Source organism: Oncorhynchus nerka, linkage group LG7 (assembly GCF_034236695.1).
Source record: "Oncorhynchus nerka isolate Pitt River linkage group LG7, Oner_Uvic_2.0, whole genome shotgun sequence".
Classification (NCBI taxonomy): domain Eukaryota; kingdom Metazoa; phylum Chordata; class Actinopteri; order Salmoniformes; family Salmonidae; genus Oncorhynchus; species Oncorhynchus nerka.
This window is the reverse complement of record NC_088402.1, coordinates 69,442,652-69,459,768: the sequence shown is the minus strand read 5'-3', so window position 1 is coordinate 69,459,768 and position 17,117 is coordinate 69,442,652. Positions and strand designations below refer to the sequence as shown.

Below are 17,117 nucleotides of genomic sequence, written 5' to 3'. Positions count from 1 at the left end.
CAACCTTGTTTAACTCCTCTTAATACTTTCTTTCATTATTTACTCTTTTTCACCAATTGTACAAATTGTTATATTCCAGGCATTTATATATACGTACATTCCAGTCATACTTTATCAAACGCCTTTTCAAAGCTAACTATAATATTAACAAAAGATAGGCTACATAAGTTCTCATAACAAAATAACCTTGCTTTAAAGAGAATAGTGAGACAGACAATGGTGAGGTAGCCTGCAATGCAGTAGGGAAAGGAGACACAGAGAGCGAGGCTAGTAGTACAGTGCTTCCCAAACTTGGGGTAGGGGACCAGGAACAGGAATGGTGCTGCATTTTCCACACTCAACAATTTCCCGTGTGTGTCAAGAATGGTCCACCACCCAAAGGACATCCAGGTAATTTGACACAACTGTGGGAAGCATTGGACTCAACATTGGAGTCAACATGGGCCAGCATCCCTTTGGAACACTTTTGACACCTTGTAGAGCCCATGCCCGACAAATTTAGGCTGTTCTGAGGGCAAAAGGGAGTGCAACTCAAATTAGGAAGCTGTTCCTAATGTTTTGTATACTCAGTGAAGTAAAAGAACACATTAAAACTCAGTGACATTTCAATTATATCTTGAACCAAGGATTGAGATTAAATTCTGAAAGGCACTTGCCGATCAAGCAAATCAGGATTATTTTTTTGCTTGCTTGATTTTAATGATAATTTAGTAATTAGTTATGTACACGCAGAAGTGCCATATATTGCCGTATACAATGAGGTCCAGAATTATTGGCAACCTTGATAAAGATGAGCAGAAAAGACTGTATAAAATAATACAAATACTGAGCTACAAAGCATTTTGTTTAACAAGTAATATTTTTCTCTCTCAGAGGGGTAAAAAATGATTGCCACCTATTTTCAATACCTTTCAATAACTTACCTTGAGAAAATAACTGCACTGAGCCTTTTTCTAAAAATGTATACATTTAGAGAACACATTTGGAAGGATCTTACACCATTCCTCAATACAGAATCTTTCCAGATCCTTGATATCCTTTGTCTGCGCTTATGGACTGCCCTCTTCAATTCAAACCACAGGTCTTCAATGGGGTTCAAGTCCAGAGACTAAGATGACCATGGCAAAACGTTGACTTTGGGTCAAAAAACAACATGTTTTGGTGGATTTTGATGTGTGCTTGGGGTTATCGTATTGTTGGAAAATCCACTTGCGGCCAAGTTTCAGACTCCTGGCAGTGGCTACCAGAATTTTGGATAAAATGTCCTGGTACAGGGTAAAGTTCATGATGTTTGTTGACCTTAAGGGCCCCATGAACAGTGGAAGCAAATTAAGCTTCCACTGGTCCTGGATCTTCCACCAAAACAATAACCAAAGCCGAAAAGTATCCGCCGCAATTGTTGCAACTCCTATTACTAGCCTGTTTAACCTCTCTTTCATATCATCTGAGATCCCTAAAGATTGGAAAGCTGCCGCGGTCATCCCCCTCTTCAAAGGGGGAGACACTCTAGACCCAAACTGTTACAGACCTATATCTATCCTACCCTGTCTTTCTAAAGTCTTCAAATGCCAAGTTAACAAACCGTTTTGAATCCCACCGTACCTTCTCCGCTACGCAATCTGGTTTCCGAGCTGCTCATGGGTGCACCTCAGCAACGCTCAAGGCCCGAAACGATACCATAACCGCCATCGATAAAAGACAGTATTGTGCAGCTGTCTTCATCAACCTGGCCAATCAGAAAGATCAGTATTGGAATTCTTTGTATTTTGTTTGTAAAAATATACGCAGGTTCAACTTGCCCGACAGTCATAAATTGTCTGTCTTTCACTTATTAAACAAGGGGATGGAACTAGAAATATCGGTTTTACGCTAATGGAACTCTTTGCAGTTTGTTTTCACCTTATTTTTATCATCATCAACTACCCCATATAGCAATGTTTTTATTCTTTAAAAAAAAAAATTTGATACAAAAGACATGCTTGATAAACCAATCGGATTGGTACAAGTAATTATTTTCACCACTGAATTTGTGGAAAAAAAGCTCATTTTGTAATGTTGTTACAAAACAAAGTGCTGAACAATGTGAAATTGACTGCAGAGTTAAATTCCCTTAAGCACTTTTAACACAGTGGCTGAATTCTCAAGTAAAGTAAGTAGCCCGACAGCCCCAAATAGTAGTAATCCACAATTTACTGTTAGGAAATTCAAATCTAACACTTTCATTCAAAAACCTCAATTATAGACACAGAATAACACCTGAATTGCATCCATCCAACACTTTTATGTTGTTGTTGTAAGGCACTGCATAAGACCTGCAGAATAGGAGCTGTGATAAGGTTCATGATAATGACAAACTGTGATATAATGTATGGCTGACAATCAACCAAATGTAAAGCCTGGTAAAACAATATATTCAAACTGTAGACCAATATGGACAGGTTTTAAAAGAGATATTTTCTTATTGGTAATTATATTACCAAACAGATCTAATCAATGTTAAAGGAAATGTTTGCCCATTTTGAATGTAAGTGTTTTTGTGCATCTCAAGATTGAAAAGACAATAGCTTAGATAGACATGAAAACATGTAAGGACCCCAGGAATCGATAGATCATCGCTCAGAGATGCACAAAAACGATATAACATTCAAAACGGGTGAATCTTTCCTTTAAGGTACTGGTTCTCAATCCTGGTCCTGGGGACCAGGATTTGATGATTTGAATCAGGTGTGTAGTGCTAGGGCAAAAACAAAAATGTGCACCCCTTTGGGTTCCCAGGACCAGGAATGAGAACCACTGCTTTAAGGCATGACATCCCAACCCCCATCCCAAACTTCATCTATAAAAGGTCTCTTAACCTACATAGGCTATATCCTGCCATTACCATTGGCCAACATACTGTAAGACTTCTTAAAATGCATCCGAAACCCAACTCTTAGCGGAAAAGTCTGACTCTTCCTTACACCTGAGACTATGGCAAAAATGCCTACCTAACAAATTCAGTATTAGCTTCCAAGCTGATAAGTCCATATCCCATAAGTACACCTTCACAAGCCACTTAGGGGAAGAAGAAAAAAAACATTCTTGGTACAAAAACATTATCTGTATAGAAATAAATTAAATAGCCATCTAAAGCTAAACTCTTGCTAGACGACTTAAGTGCCATTACTGTCTGTGCTGTACAATTCTGTATTTTAGCCACGTGGGAATACTTTTCTGAGGGGAAAAGGGTGTGTATTGGGTGTTTCCATAGAGATACAACCTCATTCTTGTTCTGTGGGTGTTTCTCTCCACCCCAACTCTAGTGGGGTGAAGTCTCCAAAGTCAGAGTCAAACAGTTCAGTGATGCCCTCATGCTCCTCTAGGCCAAAGTGGTAGCTGTGGGTTTGTGGAGGGGACAGGTTGATGAACCCATCCAGTGGGTTACCAAGGCCCTCCCCACTGAGGAAGTCAGAGGATGACAAGGGTGAAAGGTCAAATTCTGGCAGCACTCCCAAGTTAGTGAACGGGTAACATTCCAGGACTGCTCCTGTAAAAAAAAAAAAAAAAAAAAAAAAAAAAGGAAATGCAGTTTTAGTGACCACGGCCAATAGCCATTGAGGAATGTTAAAGAGCAACTGAATGCACCGATTCTGTATGGGTTTCTCTGTTGCTCATTAAGAAAAACAAGATTTCAGTCTTTGGGGGTGTGGTTCGATGTGGCAGTTACTGATTTTTGTCCCCCATGAGACACAATAGGAACAAAGCCAGTATCACTTCCTCAAAATAGTCCGAATGAATCAACAGTAAATTTGGAAAGTATTCAGACGCCTTGACTTTTTCCACATTTTGTTACAGCCCTATTCTAAAGTTGATTCAATAGTCGTCGTCGTCATCATCGTCGTCCCCTCAAATCTACAGAAAATACCCCATAATGACAAAACAAAATGTATTCTAAATAAAACTGAAAAAAATCACATTTACATAAGTATTCAGACACTTTACTCAGTTCTTTGTTGAAGTACCTTTGGCAGCGATTACAGCCTCGAGTCTTCTTGGGTAGGACGCTACACGCTTGGCCCACCTGTATTTGGGGAGTTTCTCCCATTCTTCTCTGCAGATCCTCTCAAGCTCTGTCAGGTTGGATGGGGAGCGTCGCTGCACACTTATTTTCAGGTCTCTCCAAAGATGTTAGATCGGGTTCAAGTACAGGCTCTGGCTAGACCATTCAAGGACATTCAGAGACTTGCCCCGAAGCCACTCCTGCGTCATCTTGGCTGTGTGCTTAGGGTCGTGGTCCTGTTGGAAGGTGAACCTTTGCCCCAGTCTAAGGTCCTGAGCACTCTGGAATAGGTTGTCATCAAGGATCTCTCTGTACTTTGCTCCGTTCATCTTTCCCTCGGTCCCAACTAGTCTCCCAGCACCTGCCGCTGAAAACCATCACCACAGCATGATGCTGCCACCATCATGCTTCACTGTAGGGATCGTGCCAGGTTTCCTCCAGACGTGACGCTTGGCATTCAGGCCAAATAGTTTAATCTTGGTTTCATCAGACCAGAGAGTCTTGTTTCTCCTTTAGGTGCCTTTTGGCAAACTCCAAGCGGGCCGTCATGTGCCTTTTACTGAGGAGTGGCTTCCGTCTGGCCACTCTACCAGAAAGGCCTGATTGGTGGAGTGCTACAGAGATGGTTGTGCTACACAAAGGTTGTCCCATCTCCACAGAGGAATTCTGGAGCTCAGAGTGACCATTGGGTTCTTGGTCACATCCCTGATCAAGGCCCTTTTCCCCCGATTGCTCAGTTTGGCTGGGCGGACAGCTCTAGGAAGAGTCATTTAATAATGATGGAGGCCACTGTTCTTGGAAAACTTCAATGCTGCAGACGTTTTTTTTGGTACCCTTCCCCAGAATTGTGAGTCGACACAATCCTGTCTCTGAGCTCTACGAACAATTACTTTGACCTCATGGCTTGGTTTTTGCTCTGACATGCACTGTTAACTGTGGGATCATAGACCGGTGTGTGCCTTTCCAAGTCATGTCCAATCAATTGAATTTACCACAGGTGAACTCCAATCAAGTTATAGAAACATCTCATGGACGATCAAAAAAACAGGATGCAACTGAGCTCAATTTCAAGTCTCATAGCAAAGGGTCTGAATGCTTATGTAAATAAGGTATTTCAGTTTTGCATTTTTTATAAAAATGTCTAAAAACCTGTTTTTGCTTTGTCATTTTGGGGCATTGATGAGGGAAAAAATTATAATATTCAATTTTAGGAATGGTAACGGGAAATAGGCTGTAAGGTCCTGGTAACGGGAATAAGGCTGTAAGGTCCTGGTAACAGGAATAAGGCTGTAAGGTCCTGGTAACAGGAATAAGGCTGTAAGGTCCTGGTAACAGGAATAAGGCTGTAAGGTCCTGGTAACAGGAATAAGGCTGTAACGTAACAAAATGCACTGTAAGACAACTCAAGAAATCTGTAATTAACTGACATTATTGCATAGGTTTTGGTCGGGCAATTTAAATCTACCTAAGGTGTTTGGTGCAGTATTTCTCAAGTAAAAAAATGCGACGTGTTGTCTTATGTAAACAAAGTACAATACGCTACGCTGCTGGGTAGTCTGTCTCACCTTGTGTTTCTGACCAATATTGTTTCCCATAAGCTGTTTTCTATCAGATAAGTTGTTTATTGCCTTGAGTTGTGCTTGAATGGATTTCTTGAAAGAAATCCCTGGCATTCTCGATCCTATCAGGGTGACAGTGTGACACTAGTGAGAGCAGCTTACCCGCTTCACGAAACAATGGCAGTGGAGAGGAGTTCTGTTGGGACGCAGCTGTTGACGATGTCATTTCCTGTGTGGAACTGCACTGTGGTTGTTCTGCAGGCTGGGGCATTATCTGGTATGTGGCTTTAGAAGGGCTGATGCCTGTCACTGGGCTGCAGACACCAGAAATGTCCTCTGGACACAGGAAGACATCAATGGGACCCTGGGTGCTCTTCAAGGAGACCTGATAGCCCTGCCAGAAGACAACAAAGGAATCATTTATTGAAACAGAGAGGATACAATTCAATAGTTGTGGTTGGTATGTAAACCACATTAGCTGGAATACAGTATTTGGTCCAGAAGAGAGTCTTGAGCAAGAGTCCATTGGTCTATTATCCTCCCACATACCTCACTGGGCTCTGACACTTGCATCTGGGTCTCTGGAGGGGCTCTGATGACCATCACCAGCTGGTCAGGAGAGTCAAAAGACTTCCGTAGATCCTGGCACATCAAATAACCCAGCGTGCAATTATGTTAAAGAAAAAACACTGACCTATAATGCATATTCAAATACATACAGTAGATAGAAAAAGCACAGAAACACAAACAGAAAGACAGACAAGACACAAAAGGATATTTCTTGTTCTGGGTATCCTCAGTGAGGAGTCTGAGCTGGAGGTTACACTTGGTAATAAGCTCATCCAGTTTCTCCTCAGCCTGTGTCAAATCAGAGACCTCTTTCTGTAGGTCCTGGTAACGGGAAACAGACGCTCCATCAATGCGGTTCCCCCTGTGACAAACAGAATGTTAGGATAATGTTTTTTTGTGTTTTTTTTTAGCTAATACACATATCCTGTGGAATCACTGATGATGGTGTATTGTATGTATTGAATAATATCTGTAGAGGCACGCACAATAAGGATTATAAGCCAGAAAGGCCAGAACACACTTTTGATATTGTCATACTGTACAGTACGAGAATCCAGACTTACAGCCATTGTATGTTGTTCTTTGATTTCTTGGAGATGAGCTGGATACCCTCCAAGACATTGGTGATGTCATAGATGCGTCTCTTCTGCACTTCCAGGACCTGTGAGGCCCAGTTGAGGTCCACCACCCCGTCAGGAGACTGGGCTAGCAGGTCTAAGAAGCGCTTGGTGGTCAGGTTCAAAGATGTGTCATAGCGAGACTTCTCTGTCGAAGGCTTTGGAACTGAGAGCGGGACACAATAATGAAAATACTTTTATTTATTGTCTTTGGCCAAAATTATAATAGTTTCAACTGAATTCAAATGAATAGTTATATTTGAATTATGAACCAGGGGTCTGTACCTCTGGGTGGTGCTGGTGTGGACGTTGGGGCCCTCCCAAGAGAAGGTGGGCGAGAGGTGCTGACATACTGGTGATCACTGTCCAAGTCCAGCTTCCTCTTCACCTGAAACAAGTTATGGGGAGGCACAAAGGTAAACAGTTAGTGTGGATGCTACAAATCATTCTTTCTCACACAGGCACACTTTCTGTAGTCATTGTACAGGGATAACTTTACATCATATTCCCACCCCAGCCAACACCCATATGAAAATGGTCAACTAGCTACCTACCGGAGGTCGTCCCAGAGTTGGCCGTCGCTGGTCCTGGACCACATCCGCAGGGCCTTGGGGGGTAGCGAACAAGAGGATCTCTCCAGTGTTGCTGGGTACAGCTGAGTTTAAGCCCACATTGCTGGGGGTAGAAATTATGACTATCTGGTGGTTCTCTGATAGGTCAATACTCCCAGCATTCAAAAGAGACTCAAAGTCTGCCAAAAGATCCTCCGACGTCTGACCTGATACGAGTGCCTCTGACATGGCACACACAGCCGGGGTGCTCTAGTGCCTAAATTGTCTTTTGTGGCAGAATTCAAGTCCAAAGGCTTGATATGCTACTTTCAGCACCTTCTGACACAAGTCATCTCTAATTTGGGAGAATAATAGTGCAAACGTATTAGAAGAGTTGGTTTACAAATACTGAGGTTAAGCATGTCTAATATTAACATTAGCTTACTGACAGTCAAGCTTCAACAACTAAAACTCACAAAATAAAAAATGCATGGTAATGCTTCCTCACAATTAGCCAGCTATAAAATAACCTTAGAGACAGTTGTTGCGCTTTCTGACAGCTGCAGACTGTAGTTACAGTCCGTAGCTATACAGGATAAATCGTTATATTGAATAACTTATCTATAGTTTACAAAAGTGAAATAAACATGCATCAATGTTAGCTAGCGTGCTAACTCGCTGCTAGCTTTTCTATGCAATCTATTGTTTTCATCTTTACAATGAGAGTGCGGTGAGGCCTGGCCACATCTATCAACTACTTTCCCTTTGTTAATTGCTAATTCGCTACCTGACGTTGGTTGACATCAAAATAACGTTCGTTTGGTACAGTTTGTAAACACAACTCATCATTTGCTTACTGTGTTGCTAGCAAGCAGAGTTCCTTGAATACTGCAACGACCTAGAAAAACTTAGCTACTCTAGTTAGCTACCTAGCTGGTATTGTTAGCCAAGAAAAGTGGTTGTGTTCGCTTCAGGGTTAGGATGGGACAGAAGACACAAGCCAATTCAGTTTCAGACTAAATGTACCAGCAACATATTAGCTACAAACAAATCAGGAACCTAAATAGTTTGTATTCTTCCTAACGCAATATTGCACTAACCTGAACTTTTAGTTCAGCTACCTTGGACGAATAACTGGATTTATTACGCATCCTTTCAAATGACAATTAGGGCACCTTAGAATGCTAGCTAGCTTGCTGCAGTAACGTTACCAGCCAACTCAGTTCTTCACCATCTCGTTTGGTCAGCATACCGAGGAACCAATCCGACAAAAACCGAAATAATGGCAAATTAATTCCCCCACAAAAAAATCTACATATCCTATAAACAAATTATATGGATCATCTTGTTGATCACCTTGACTGAAGTCCTTCCATAAAAGTTATAATCTGAGCGCCAAACCGATTGTGTTATTGTTGTTATTGTTCCAGCTGATCAGAACAAGTGTTGAGGTTTACGCGCCAAATATTTTTGCCGCGAAACATGCACGTGCATGAAAATCACGATTTCAATTGGTTGGGCGAATGCGTCCCTCTAACGTCAGAATTTCCGAGACTTGTCATTGGCTCCCATGAAATGCCACTCTCTGTGATGCCACACTTTTCATTGTTATGAATGGGAAAACATGTTTTTGGCTAATAGATAAACTGTGAGAAAGCGTACCTTTGAATATGTCATAAGTGATTTGATTAGCTTATTCTTTGGTAACTATTTTGTGAAGCAAATCGAGAGGGGTGATGAATGAGTTAACGTCTGACTTGGGATCAGCCTTTCCTACCCGAATCCAAAACCAAAAATATGACAAAAACTGTTGAAACTGGCCCTGGACCAGCTGTTGGGCAGAGAGAATCCGCCTACATAACGTTATCGGCTACGCAGTCATATTCATCGAAAGCCTACACACAGAAGAACTACAAGATGGCGCAGGCTATATTTGAAGTCCTGGAAGGTATCGACACGTTGATCATATATCACGCTTTTAATTTAACAACATATGAATGTGTTGTAAGACAACTTTTTCTTGAAAAAGTGAGGTTACTTTGGGTTATCTGGGAGGTGTAATTATGGTAATGTCATATGGTAAAGCACAATTTGTATTATAATAATCGATGCCAGAGAGCTAGCTAGTTATCATTTGGTTGAGTAAATTTGGATACTTTTGCATTTGTTCTTGAAATTTGCTTCTGGTAATGTATAGCTATTTCTTTTGTTTGGGGATTTTTTGAGAAGAGGGAGTATGTCGCATTGAAACAACAGCCACTTGCGCTAGCTTCAACCCAATGAGAGGCTGCTTGTTGTCAAAATAGCAGTAGCGCACCAATCCTATTTTATTTTGTTCCTGTCGTACTATGGTATATCATCACCATGATCTGCACCGTTCTGACTTCCAGATCTATTATTCTCTTCTAGGGATGGACAACCAGACAGTCCTGGCTGTCCAGTCTCTGTTGGATGGCCAGGGAGGTGTCCCTGACCCAAACAACCAGAACATCTCAGGCTCATCTACCATTCAGGCAATGGGTGTGTACTTCCCTTTTATCCACTTAATTGTTGTCTCACTGCAATTTCTATTGTGTTGATCGGAGAACTAGGTACTACAGTAACTCAAAACAAGGATCCATTCTGTATCTCCACTGATTGCAGTTTAAATATGGAAGGGTGGATACAGTGCCTTCAGAAAGTATTCATACTCTTGATTCCACATTTTGTTGTGTTAAAGCTTGAATTCAAAGTATATGTTTTGTCTCACTCATCTACACACAATACCCCATAATGACAAAGTGAAAATGAAATACAGAAATCTAATTTGACATAAGTATTCAGAGTCAATACATGTTAGAATCACATTTGCCAGTGTTTACAGCTGAGTCTTTCTGGGTAAGCCTTTAAGAGCTTTGCACACCTGGATTGTACAACATTTGCACATTATTCTTTAAAAAATTCTTCAAGCTCTACCAAGTTGGTTGCTAGACATCCATTTTCAATTCTTGCCATATATTTTCAAGACGATTTTTAAGTCAAAACTGTAACTAGGCTCCTCTGGAACATTTAGTGTCATCTCCAGTTTATAATTAGCCTTGTATTTTAGGTTATTGTCTACCAATGTCTGTTGGAAAGTAAATTGAACCAGCTATTCCTCTAGGATTTTGCCTGTGCTTAGCTCTTCTGTTTCTTTTTAGCATAAAAAAACGCCCTAGTTCTTGCCGATAACAAGCATACCTATTACATGATGCTGCCACCACCATGAAAATATGGAGATTGGTACTTGTGTTGGATTTGCCCCAAACATAATGCTTTGTATTCAGGACAAAGTTAATTTCTTGGCCAAGTTTTTTACAGTTTTACTTTAGTGCCCTATTGCAAACAGGATGTATGTTTTGGAATATTTTTTTATTCTGTATGTAACAGTATAGCTTCCGTCCCTCTCCTCACCCCTATCTGGGCTCAAACCAGGGACCCTCTGCACACATCAACAACAGCCACCCTCGAAGCATTGTTACCCATCGCTCCACAAAAGCCACGGCCCTTGCAGAGCAAGGGGAACAACTACTTCAAGGTCTCAGAGCGAGTGACGTCACCGATTGAAACGCTATTAGCGCGCACCACCGCTAACTAGCTAGCCATTTCGCATCGGTTACTTGTACACACTTCCATATTTTCACTCTGTCATTTAGGTTAGTATTGTGGAGTAACTACAATGTTGTTGATCCATCCTCAATTTTCTTCTATCACAGCCATTAAACTCTAACTGTTTTATAGTCACCATTGGCCTCTTGGTGAAATCCCTGAGCGGGTTCCTTTCTCTCCAGCAACTGAGTTAGGAAGGATGCCTGTATCTTTGTAGTGACTGGATGTATTGATACACCATCCAAAATGTAATTAATAACTTTACCATGCTCAAAGAGATATTAAATGTCGGGTTTAAATTTAAAAAAAAATATATATATATATATGATTTTTTTTTACACATCTACCAATAGGTGTGTTTCTTTGTGAGGCTTTGGCAAACCACCCTTGTCTTTGTCTTTGTGTTTGAAATTCACTGATTGACTGGGGGACCTTACAGATAGTTATATGTGTGGGGTACAGAGATGAGGTACTCATTCAAAAATCATGTTAAACAATATTATTGTACACAGTGAGTCCGTGCAACTTGTTAATCATATTTTTACTCCGGGACATAATTCCACTTTGACATTATGGGGTATAGTGTGTAGGCTAGTGTCTTAACATCTACATTTAATCCATTTTAAATTCAGGCTGTAATGCATCAAAATATGGAGAAAGTCAAGGGGTGTGGATACTTTCTGAAGGTACTGTATATTCCCAATTGTCCTCTACAGATGATGAAGATGTCTTTCTTTGTGGGAAGTGCAAGAAACAGTTCAACTCATTGCCTGCCTTTATGACCCACAAGCGAGAGCAGTGCCAGTCCAATGCCCCTTCCCTGTCTACAGTATCACTGGCATCTAGTAACGCCTACACCCCTGTGCCCTCCATTATCTCTGTGCCACAGACCCCCAACAGACAGGTGGGTACAGCACTACTGGCTTATGACGTATGGTTTTGATTGATAACTAAGATGTTTTTTGTTGTTGATCACTTAGTCTTTTCCCACACCATGAGTCTGGCAAGATAAACTAGTTACCTATCTCCTGTACTTACTCCCAGCCCATACAGTATCATAGCATGCACCAGAACAATCATTCACTTGCAATGTAAATGCAATAATGCAGCCTTCCTTTTTTCTTTGTTTTGCTATCCACATCAGGTATCCACATACATCACAGTGCCTCCATCTCCTCTTACTCACACACTGGTCCAAGGCAATGTTTTAGTGAGCGATGATGTTCTGATGTCTGCCATCTCCGCCTTCACATCCATTGACCAACCCATGGCAGCAATGCAGCCACCTATTCAGGTAAGTTGTTTTTATTCAATTAAGTATAGGGTTGCACAATTCCAGTAACTTTCCCAAGATTCCCTGGTTTTCTAGAAATCCTGTTTTGGAGGATTCTGGATTTCCTTGCTTATTGCCTAACTTGGATGGGAAGCTTTCCGGAATTGTTAATGGAACTTTTTGCATCCCGAATTAAGCTATTCGTCTCAATAAGTATATTCCTTTATCCTTTATTCACTGCATATCGTGTTTACCTTTCCTTCTCAGAGTAACCTGAGTATGCACACAGGTGCATCCTACCTTCAGCACCATCAGCAGTCCTCCCACTCTCTCCCACCTGGACAGTCTCAGCCTCTGTCCTCCCAGGTGCCACCCAGTATCAGCAACTCAGTGGTCCAGGTCTACAGCACAATGCCTCAAATGTCTGGGAGTGGTAGTGCAGAGATTCACACCTTGGGCTTGCAGCTGTTCCAATCTGTACAGGTGAGCTTTAACTAATGCAATCTGTGATTTGCAGAGAATGAGGAGGATGACAGACTTGTACTCTGCAGTCTTTGGGCAACTTCCTAAAGAGTTTGGCTCAGTAGTTCACTAACACTATACATTTTTTCTGCCCACAGGTCCCGAGTCAGTGTGTGGAGAGCCAGTCATTCAACACTCCTCCAATATACAGCCCTGGGAAGCAAGGCACCAAGACCAAAACCTGCAGCATCACTGCAAACCTAACTGGGCTTGAGGAGTTTGACAAAGTGATCATTCCTAAACGACCCAAAAATGGAAAGAAAGGCCAGGATGGAGCAGTGGGTATGATTTTGAAAACAAATGTTAATATACAGTACATATTGGTCTGACCCTAACAAATATATGTTTACATTGTTTTCTCATCATTGGCTAAATAAAATAATGTTGTCCATTGTTAATATCCATTGGCTCTTCAGCAGAACAAATTAAAGGAAAGTCGCAGAAGCTGAAGTGCAATTTCTGTGACAAAGTCTTCTCCAAAAACTTTGATCTCCAGCAACATATCAGAAGGTGAGCTTAACAAACCAAATGTACCATTCAGCCCAGACAGAAAAACAATATCCATATGCATTGAATGCGTTGACATCTTTGATGTCTCTACAGTCATACAGGGGAGAAGCCTTTCCAGTGCATCGTATGCGGCCGGGCCTTTGCCCAGAAGTCTAATGTGAAGAAGCACATGCAGACACACAAAGTGTGGCCCTCGGGCGTGGCCAGTACAGTGTCCAGACTGCCCATCACAGTTAAGGTGGTCCCACTGTGTGCAGAGGAGGTCATGGAGCAACAGGAGGAACAGCAGCATGAGGAGGAGGAGGAGCAGCCAGGTAATCATCTCACTGTGGAATCTTTTTCTCTATAGGCCATTCAGACCTTTTGTGGATGACATGGTGGTAATAATATCCTAAATCAATTAAGTATGTCATAATGAATGTATTATTAAGGGCCCAAGTATGTATTATAAATGTAGATTGTGTGTTCAGAAGCCCCAGGTAAGCCTGAGGAGAGAGACTGTGACTCCCAGACTGATGTAGACAGCCTGGGTGATGGTGACGGCAAGCACAATGGCCAGCAGGCTCAGACCAAGCAGATAATCCTGATCGACAGCTCTTACCAGTGCCAGTTCTGTGCTGGCAAGTTCAGCACCTACTTCCAGCTCAAATCTCACATGACCCAGCACAAAGGAGAGCAGGTGAGTCCACATGGCCAGAGGGAAGGATCTACCCAGAACAATAATGAAGCACAAGCATTATTAAGCACAGGGGGCAATCGGTGTTCATATTATTTGGAAAACGTTTTTGTTCTCCTTTGAACAGGTATTCAAATAGAAATGTTATTCTGTCAGATGTCTTCCTTGAGCTCTGTCCTCACCACTCATCCTTCGAATGTTCCTTCTTGCTATGTTTCAGGTATATAAGTGTGTGGTGAAGACCTGTTCCCAGACGTTCCAGAAGCTGGATCTGTTCCTGGAGCACACCCGGATGCACCAGGAGCAGCTCACCTACCGCTGCCACCTGTGTAGCAAGGTGTTCCCCTCGCTGTTTGAGCTGGGGGTGCACCAGTACTCCCACTGCTTCTGTCCCCAGCAGAACCCACGCAAGGAGACCACTTTCTATAGGTTAGCGTCACGAACTCCAGTCTCCTAATTAGGTCATACTAATGCTTACAAAGTTCAGTCAGTTGCTTTCTTTTCAGTGTGATCACAGCTTCTCTCTGTGTTTTTATATGGCCTTTAGTTTGACCCCATGGTTACGGGTTTCACCAGTGTTTCTGTCACATTCAGGTGCATGAAATGCCAAAGCCGGTACTCCACGCAAGAGGCCTTGGAGCAGCATTTGTTAACCGCCTCACATAACTTCCCCTGCCCACATTGCCAAAAGGTATGCTCTAGAAAAAGTGGATGTCGCTCGCTGCTATGTTCGAATTAAGTCGCTCTAAATAATGCATTTATTTTTAACAGGTTTTTCCTTGTGAGAGGTATTTCCGGCGGCACCTGCCCACACATGGTATCGGAGGAAGGTTCAAATGTCAGATATGTACAAAGTTCTTCAAAACAGAGCACTACCTCAAACTGCACACTCGTATCCACTCAGGTGAGGCATGCAGACACATTACCCTATGGTGCAAATAACTTTCACTCGATTCTCTCTGCTGTGCTTATGGCAACACTGTCATTTCATTGCAGGAGAAAAGCCATACCAATGTTCTGTTTGTGAGGCCATGTTCAACAGGAAGGACAAGGTGAAGAGGCACATGCTCATTCATGAGCCCTTTAAGAAATACAAATGTCCATTTAGGTAAGTGAGGTGTATATTTTTCTAACAGAACATATGTGAGCCTATTTGGAAACCTGAGCCACAAAAGATTCCAATAAAAACCTGGGGATATGTCAATGTAACAGAAAGTTGTGTTTTTTTATTGGTGTATTCAAAGCATTGTTTTGTGCTTTCAGGACACATGTTGGCTGCATTAAAGAGTTTAACAGACCAGACAAGCTGAAGGCACACATACTGTCTCATTCTGGTGAGTATTTCCTGTCTATTGTAGTAAATGATTAATATACCAGTCACAACTGTAAACATAATTTACCTTATTGCAGCTCTTGACGGCCATTTAAAGTGATGATTCAAAACCATTTAGAGCCATACTTTTGTTTCTGTTGTCTCAAGGTATCAAGCCCTATAAATGTGGGTACTGCCAGAAAGCTTTCAGCAGAAGAGCCCACATGCTTGAGCACCAACGCTCCCACACAAACAACTATCGTTTCCGATGTGCCACCTGCAAAAAGGGCTTCACCCGACAGAAGTATTACAGAGACCACAAGTGCCCCATGGCAGAGGCTGCGGTGGAGAAGGACAGGGCGGAGAAAAGAGTGACAAGGCAGGGACACGGAACAGAGGGGTCAAAGGGGAACGAGGAGTCAGATATGGAACAGAGCAGGGGAGAGGTGGATGAAAAGGAGGGTGACGATGAAGAGGAGAGGATCGAGGACCCTCAGGCAGTCAGTTGTCCCAGTTGAGGATCTGTCGGCGGGAGGAGAGGAACACTTTGGAGACTGCTGAGTGAGACTGGCTGGTTACAGCAGAGCACCCATGTTCATAGAGACAGTGGATTGAGGCCTGAGTTAGCTAAACAGACTGGTACCTAGGCTAACATTCCACACCTTGTCTCCTTGTCAAATGCCAAAGTTTTGCATGACAGGAGTAGAATGATAGCTAAACAGACTGGTGCCAAGACTAGGCCTGAGTTATTCAAGCAGAATCTTGATTGTCCTGAGACTACCTTTGTATATGGAAGGGATTTGAATCTCACTATATCCCTCCAATTAAATGAAAGGGGGTTTATTTGTTTTATATTAAAACATTGAAGCTTGGCACTTTGTCTTTCATTGATGATTGTTATTCAGAACAGTGAGTTAGTGTCTTCAGAAAGTATACAAACCCCTTGACCTTTTTCCATATTGTGTTACAGCTCGAGTTTAAAATGGTCAAAACAAAAACACAAAAAAGACTGGCCTACAAACAATACCCCATGTTGTCAAAGTTGAATTTTTTAAATTAAAACAGTTCAATGAAAAGCTAAATTGTCTTTAGCCAATAAGTATTCAACCCCTTCGTATGGCAAGCCTAAATAAGTTCAGGAGTAAAAATGTGCTTAAGTTAAGTTCCATGGACTCACTCTGTGCAATAAGTGTTTAACATGAGGTTGTCATACAAAAAAAATCTCTACCCCCACAGATAATTGTAAGGTCGAGCAGTGAATTTCAAACACAGATTGAACCACAAAGACCAGGGAGGTTTGCCAATGCTTAGCAAAGAATGGCACCTATTGGTAGATGGGTCAAAAAAATGACATTCAATATCCCTTTGAGCACAGAGAACTTATTAATTACACTTTGGATGGAGTATCAATCCACCCAGTCGCTACAGTGATACAGGCGTCCTTCCTAACTCTGCCGGAGAAGATAAACTGCTCAGGGATTTCACCAAGAGGCCAATGGTGACTTAATTTTTTTTTAGTTTAATGGCTGTGATAAAACTGGGAATGGATCAATGTTGTTACTCCACAATACTAACCTAATTGACAGTGAAAAGGAAGCCTGTACAGAATACAAATATTACAAAACATGAATGCTTCCTGCAACAAGGCACTAAAGTAATACTGCATAAAATTTGTCTGAATAATTCATTGAATATAAAGTGGTATGTTTGGGGTAAATCAAATAACACAGAGTATCACTCAGCTGCATGTTATGTGTTTGCTTGTAATAGTTAAGGACTGGTGAGTTTCAGGATTAAAAAGACAGAATGGAGCTTAGCACTGGCAACATCCTAGAGGAAAACCGGGTTCAGTCTGCTCAGG

At 41.8% G+C, this 17,117-nt stretch overlaps 2 protein-coding genes across 9 annotated transcripts; one reads left to right on the top strand and one right to left on the bottom strand.

Moving 5' to 3' along the window:
* Positions 1 to 1,927: 1,927 nt before the first annotated feature.
* On the bottom strand, positions 1,928 to 8,788 carry LOC115132275 (transcription factor E2F1-like). Of its 3 annotated transcripts, none has more exons than XM_029664740.2 (8): positions 8,548 to 8,788; positions 7,340 to 7,691; positions 7,071 to 7,173; positions 6,732 to 6,951; positions 6,377 to 6,529; positions 6,148 to 6,262; positions 5,761 to 5,992; positions 1,928 to 3,526 (listed from the first exon to the last, which is right to left on the bottom strand). In XM_029664740.2, the coding sequence occupies exons 2-8, from the start codon at positions 7,583 to 7,585 to the stop codon at positions 3,261 to 3,263; spliced, it is 1,335 nt and encodes a 444-aa protein (XP_029520600.1). In that variant the 5' UTR covers positions 7,586 to 7,691; positions 8,548 to 8,788; the 3' UTR covers positions 1,928 to 3,260. The 3 variants fall into 3 exon arrangements, with proteins under 3 accessions (XP_029520600.1, XP_029520601.1, XP_064876845.1); XM_029664741.2 differs by having other exon boundaries at positions 8,693 to 8,788; XM_065020773.1 differs by having other exon boundaries at positions 7,340 to 8,788.
* A 412-nt stretch (positions 8,789 to 9,200) lies between these two features.
* Positions 9,201 to 16,128, top strand: LOC115132273 (zinc finger protein 341-like). Of its 6 annotated transcripts, none has more exons than XM_065020771.1 (16): positions 9,201 to 9,284; positions 9,746 to 9,856; positions 11,596 to 11,649; positions 11,754 to 11,867; positions 12,108 to 12,257; positions 12,504 to 12,719; positions 12,857 to 13,040; positions 13,175 to 13,268; positions 13,362 to 13,582; positions 13,739 to 13,947; positions 14,165 to 14,373; positions 14,539 to 14,635; positions 14,716 to 14,848; positions 14,941 to 15,052; positions 15,208 to 15,278; positions 15,425 to 16,128. In XM_065020771.1, exons 2-16 carry the CDS (start codon positions 9,788 to 9,790, stop codon positions 15,772 to 15,774), a joined length of 2,283 nt encoding a protein of 760 aa, XP_064876843.1. In that variant the 5' UTR covers positions 9,201 to 9,284; positions 9,746 to 9,787; the 3' UTR covers positions 15,775 to 16,128. The 6 variants fall into 6 exon arrangements, with proteins under 6 accessions (XP_064876843.1, XP_029520598.1, XP_029520596.1 ...); XM_065020772.1 differs by having other exon boundaries at positions 9,284 to 9,364; XM_029664738.1 differs by lacking the exon at positions 11,596 to 11,649.
* Positions 16,129 to 17,117: the final 989 nt, after the last annotated feature.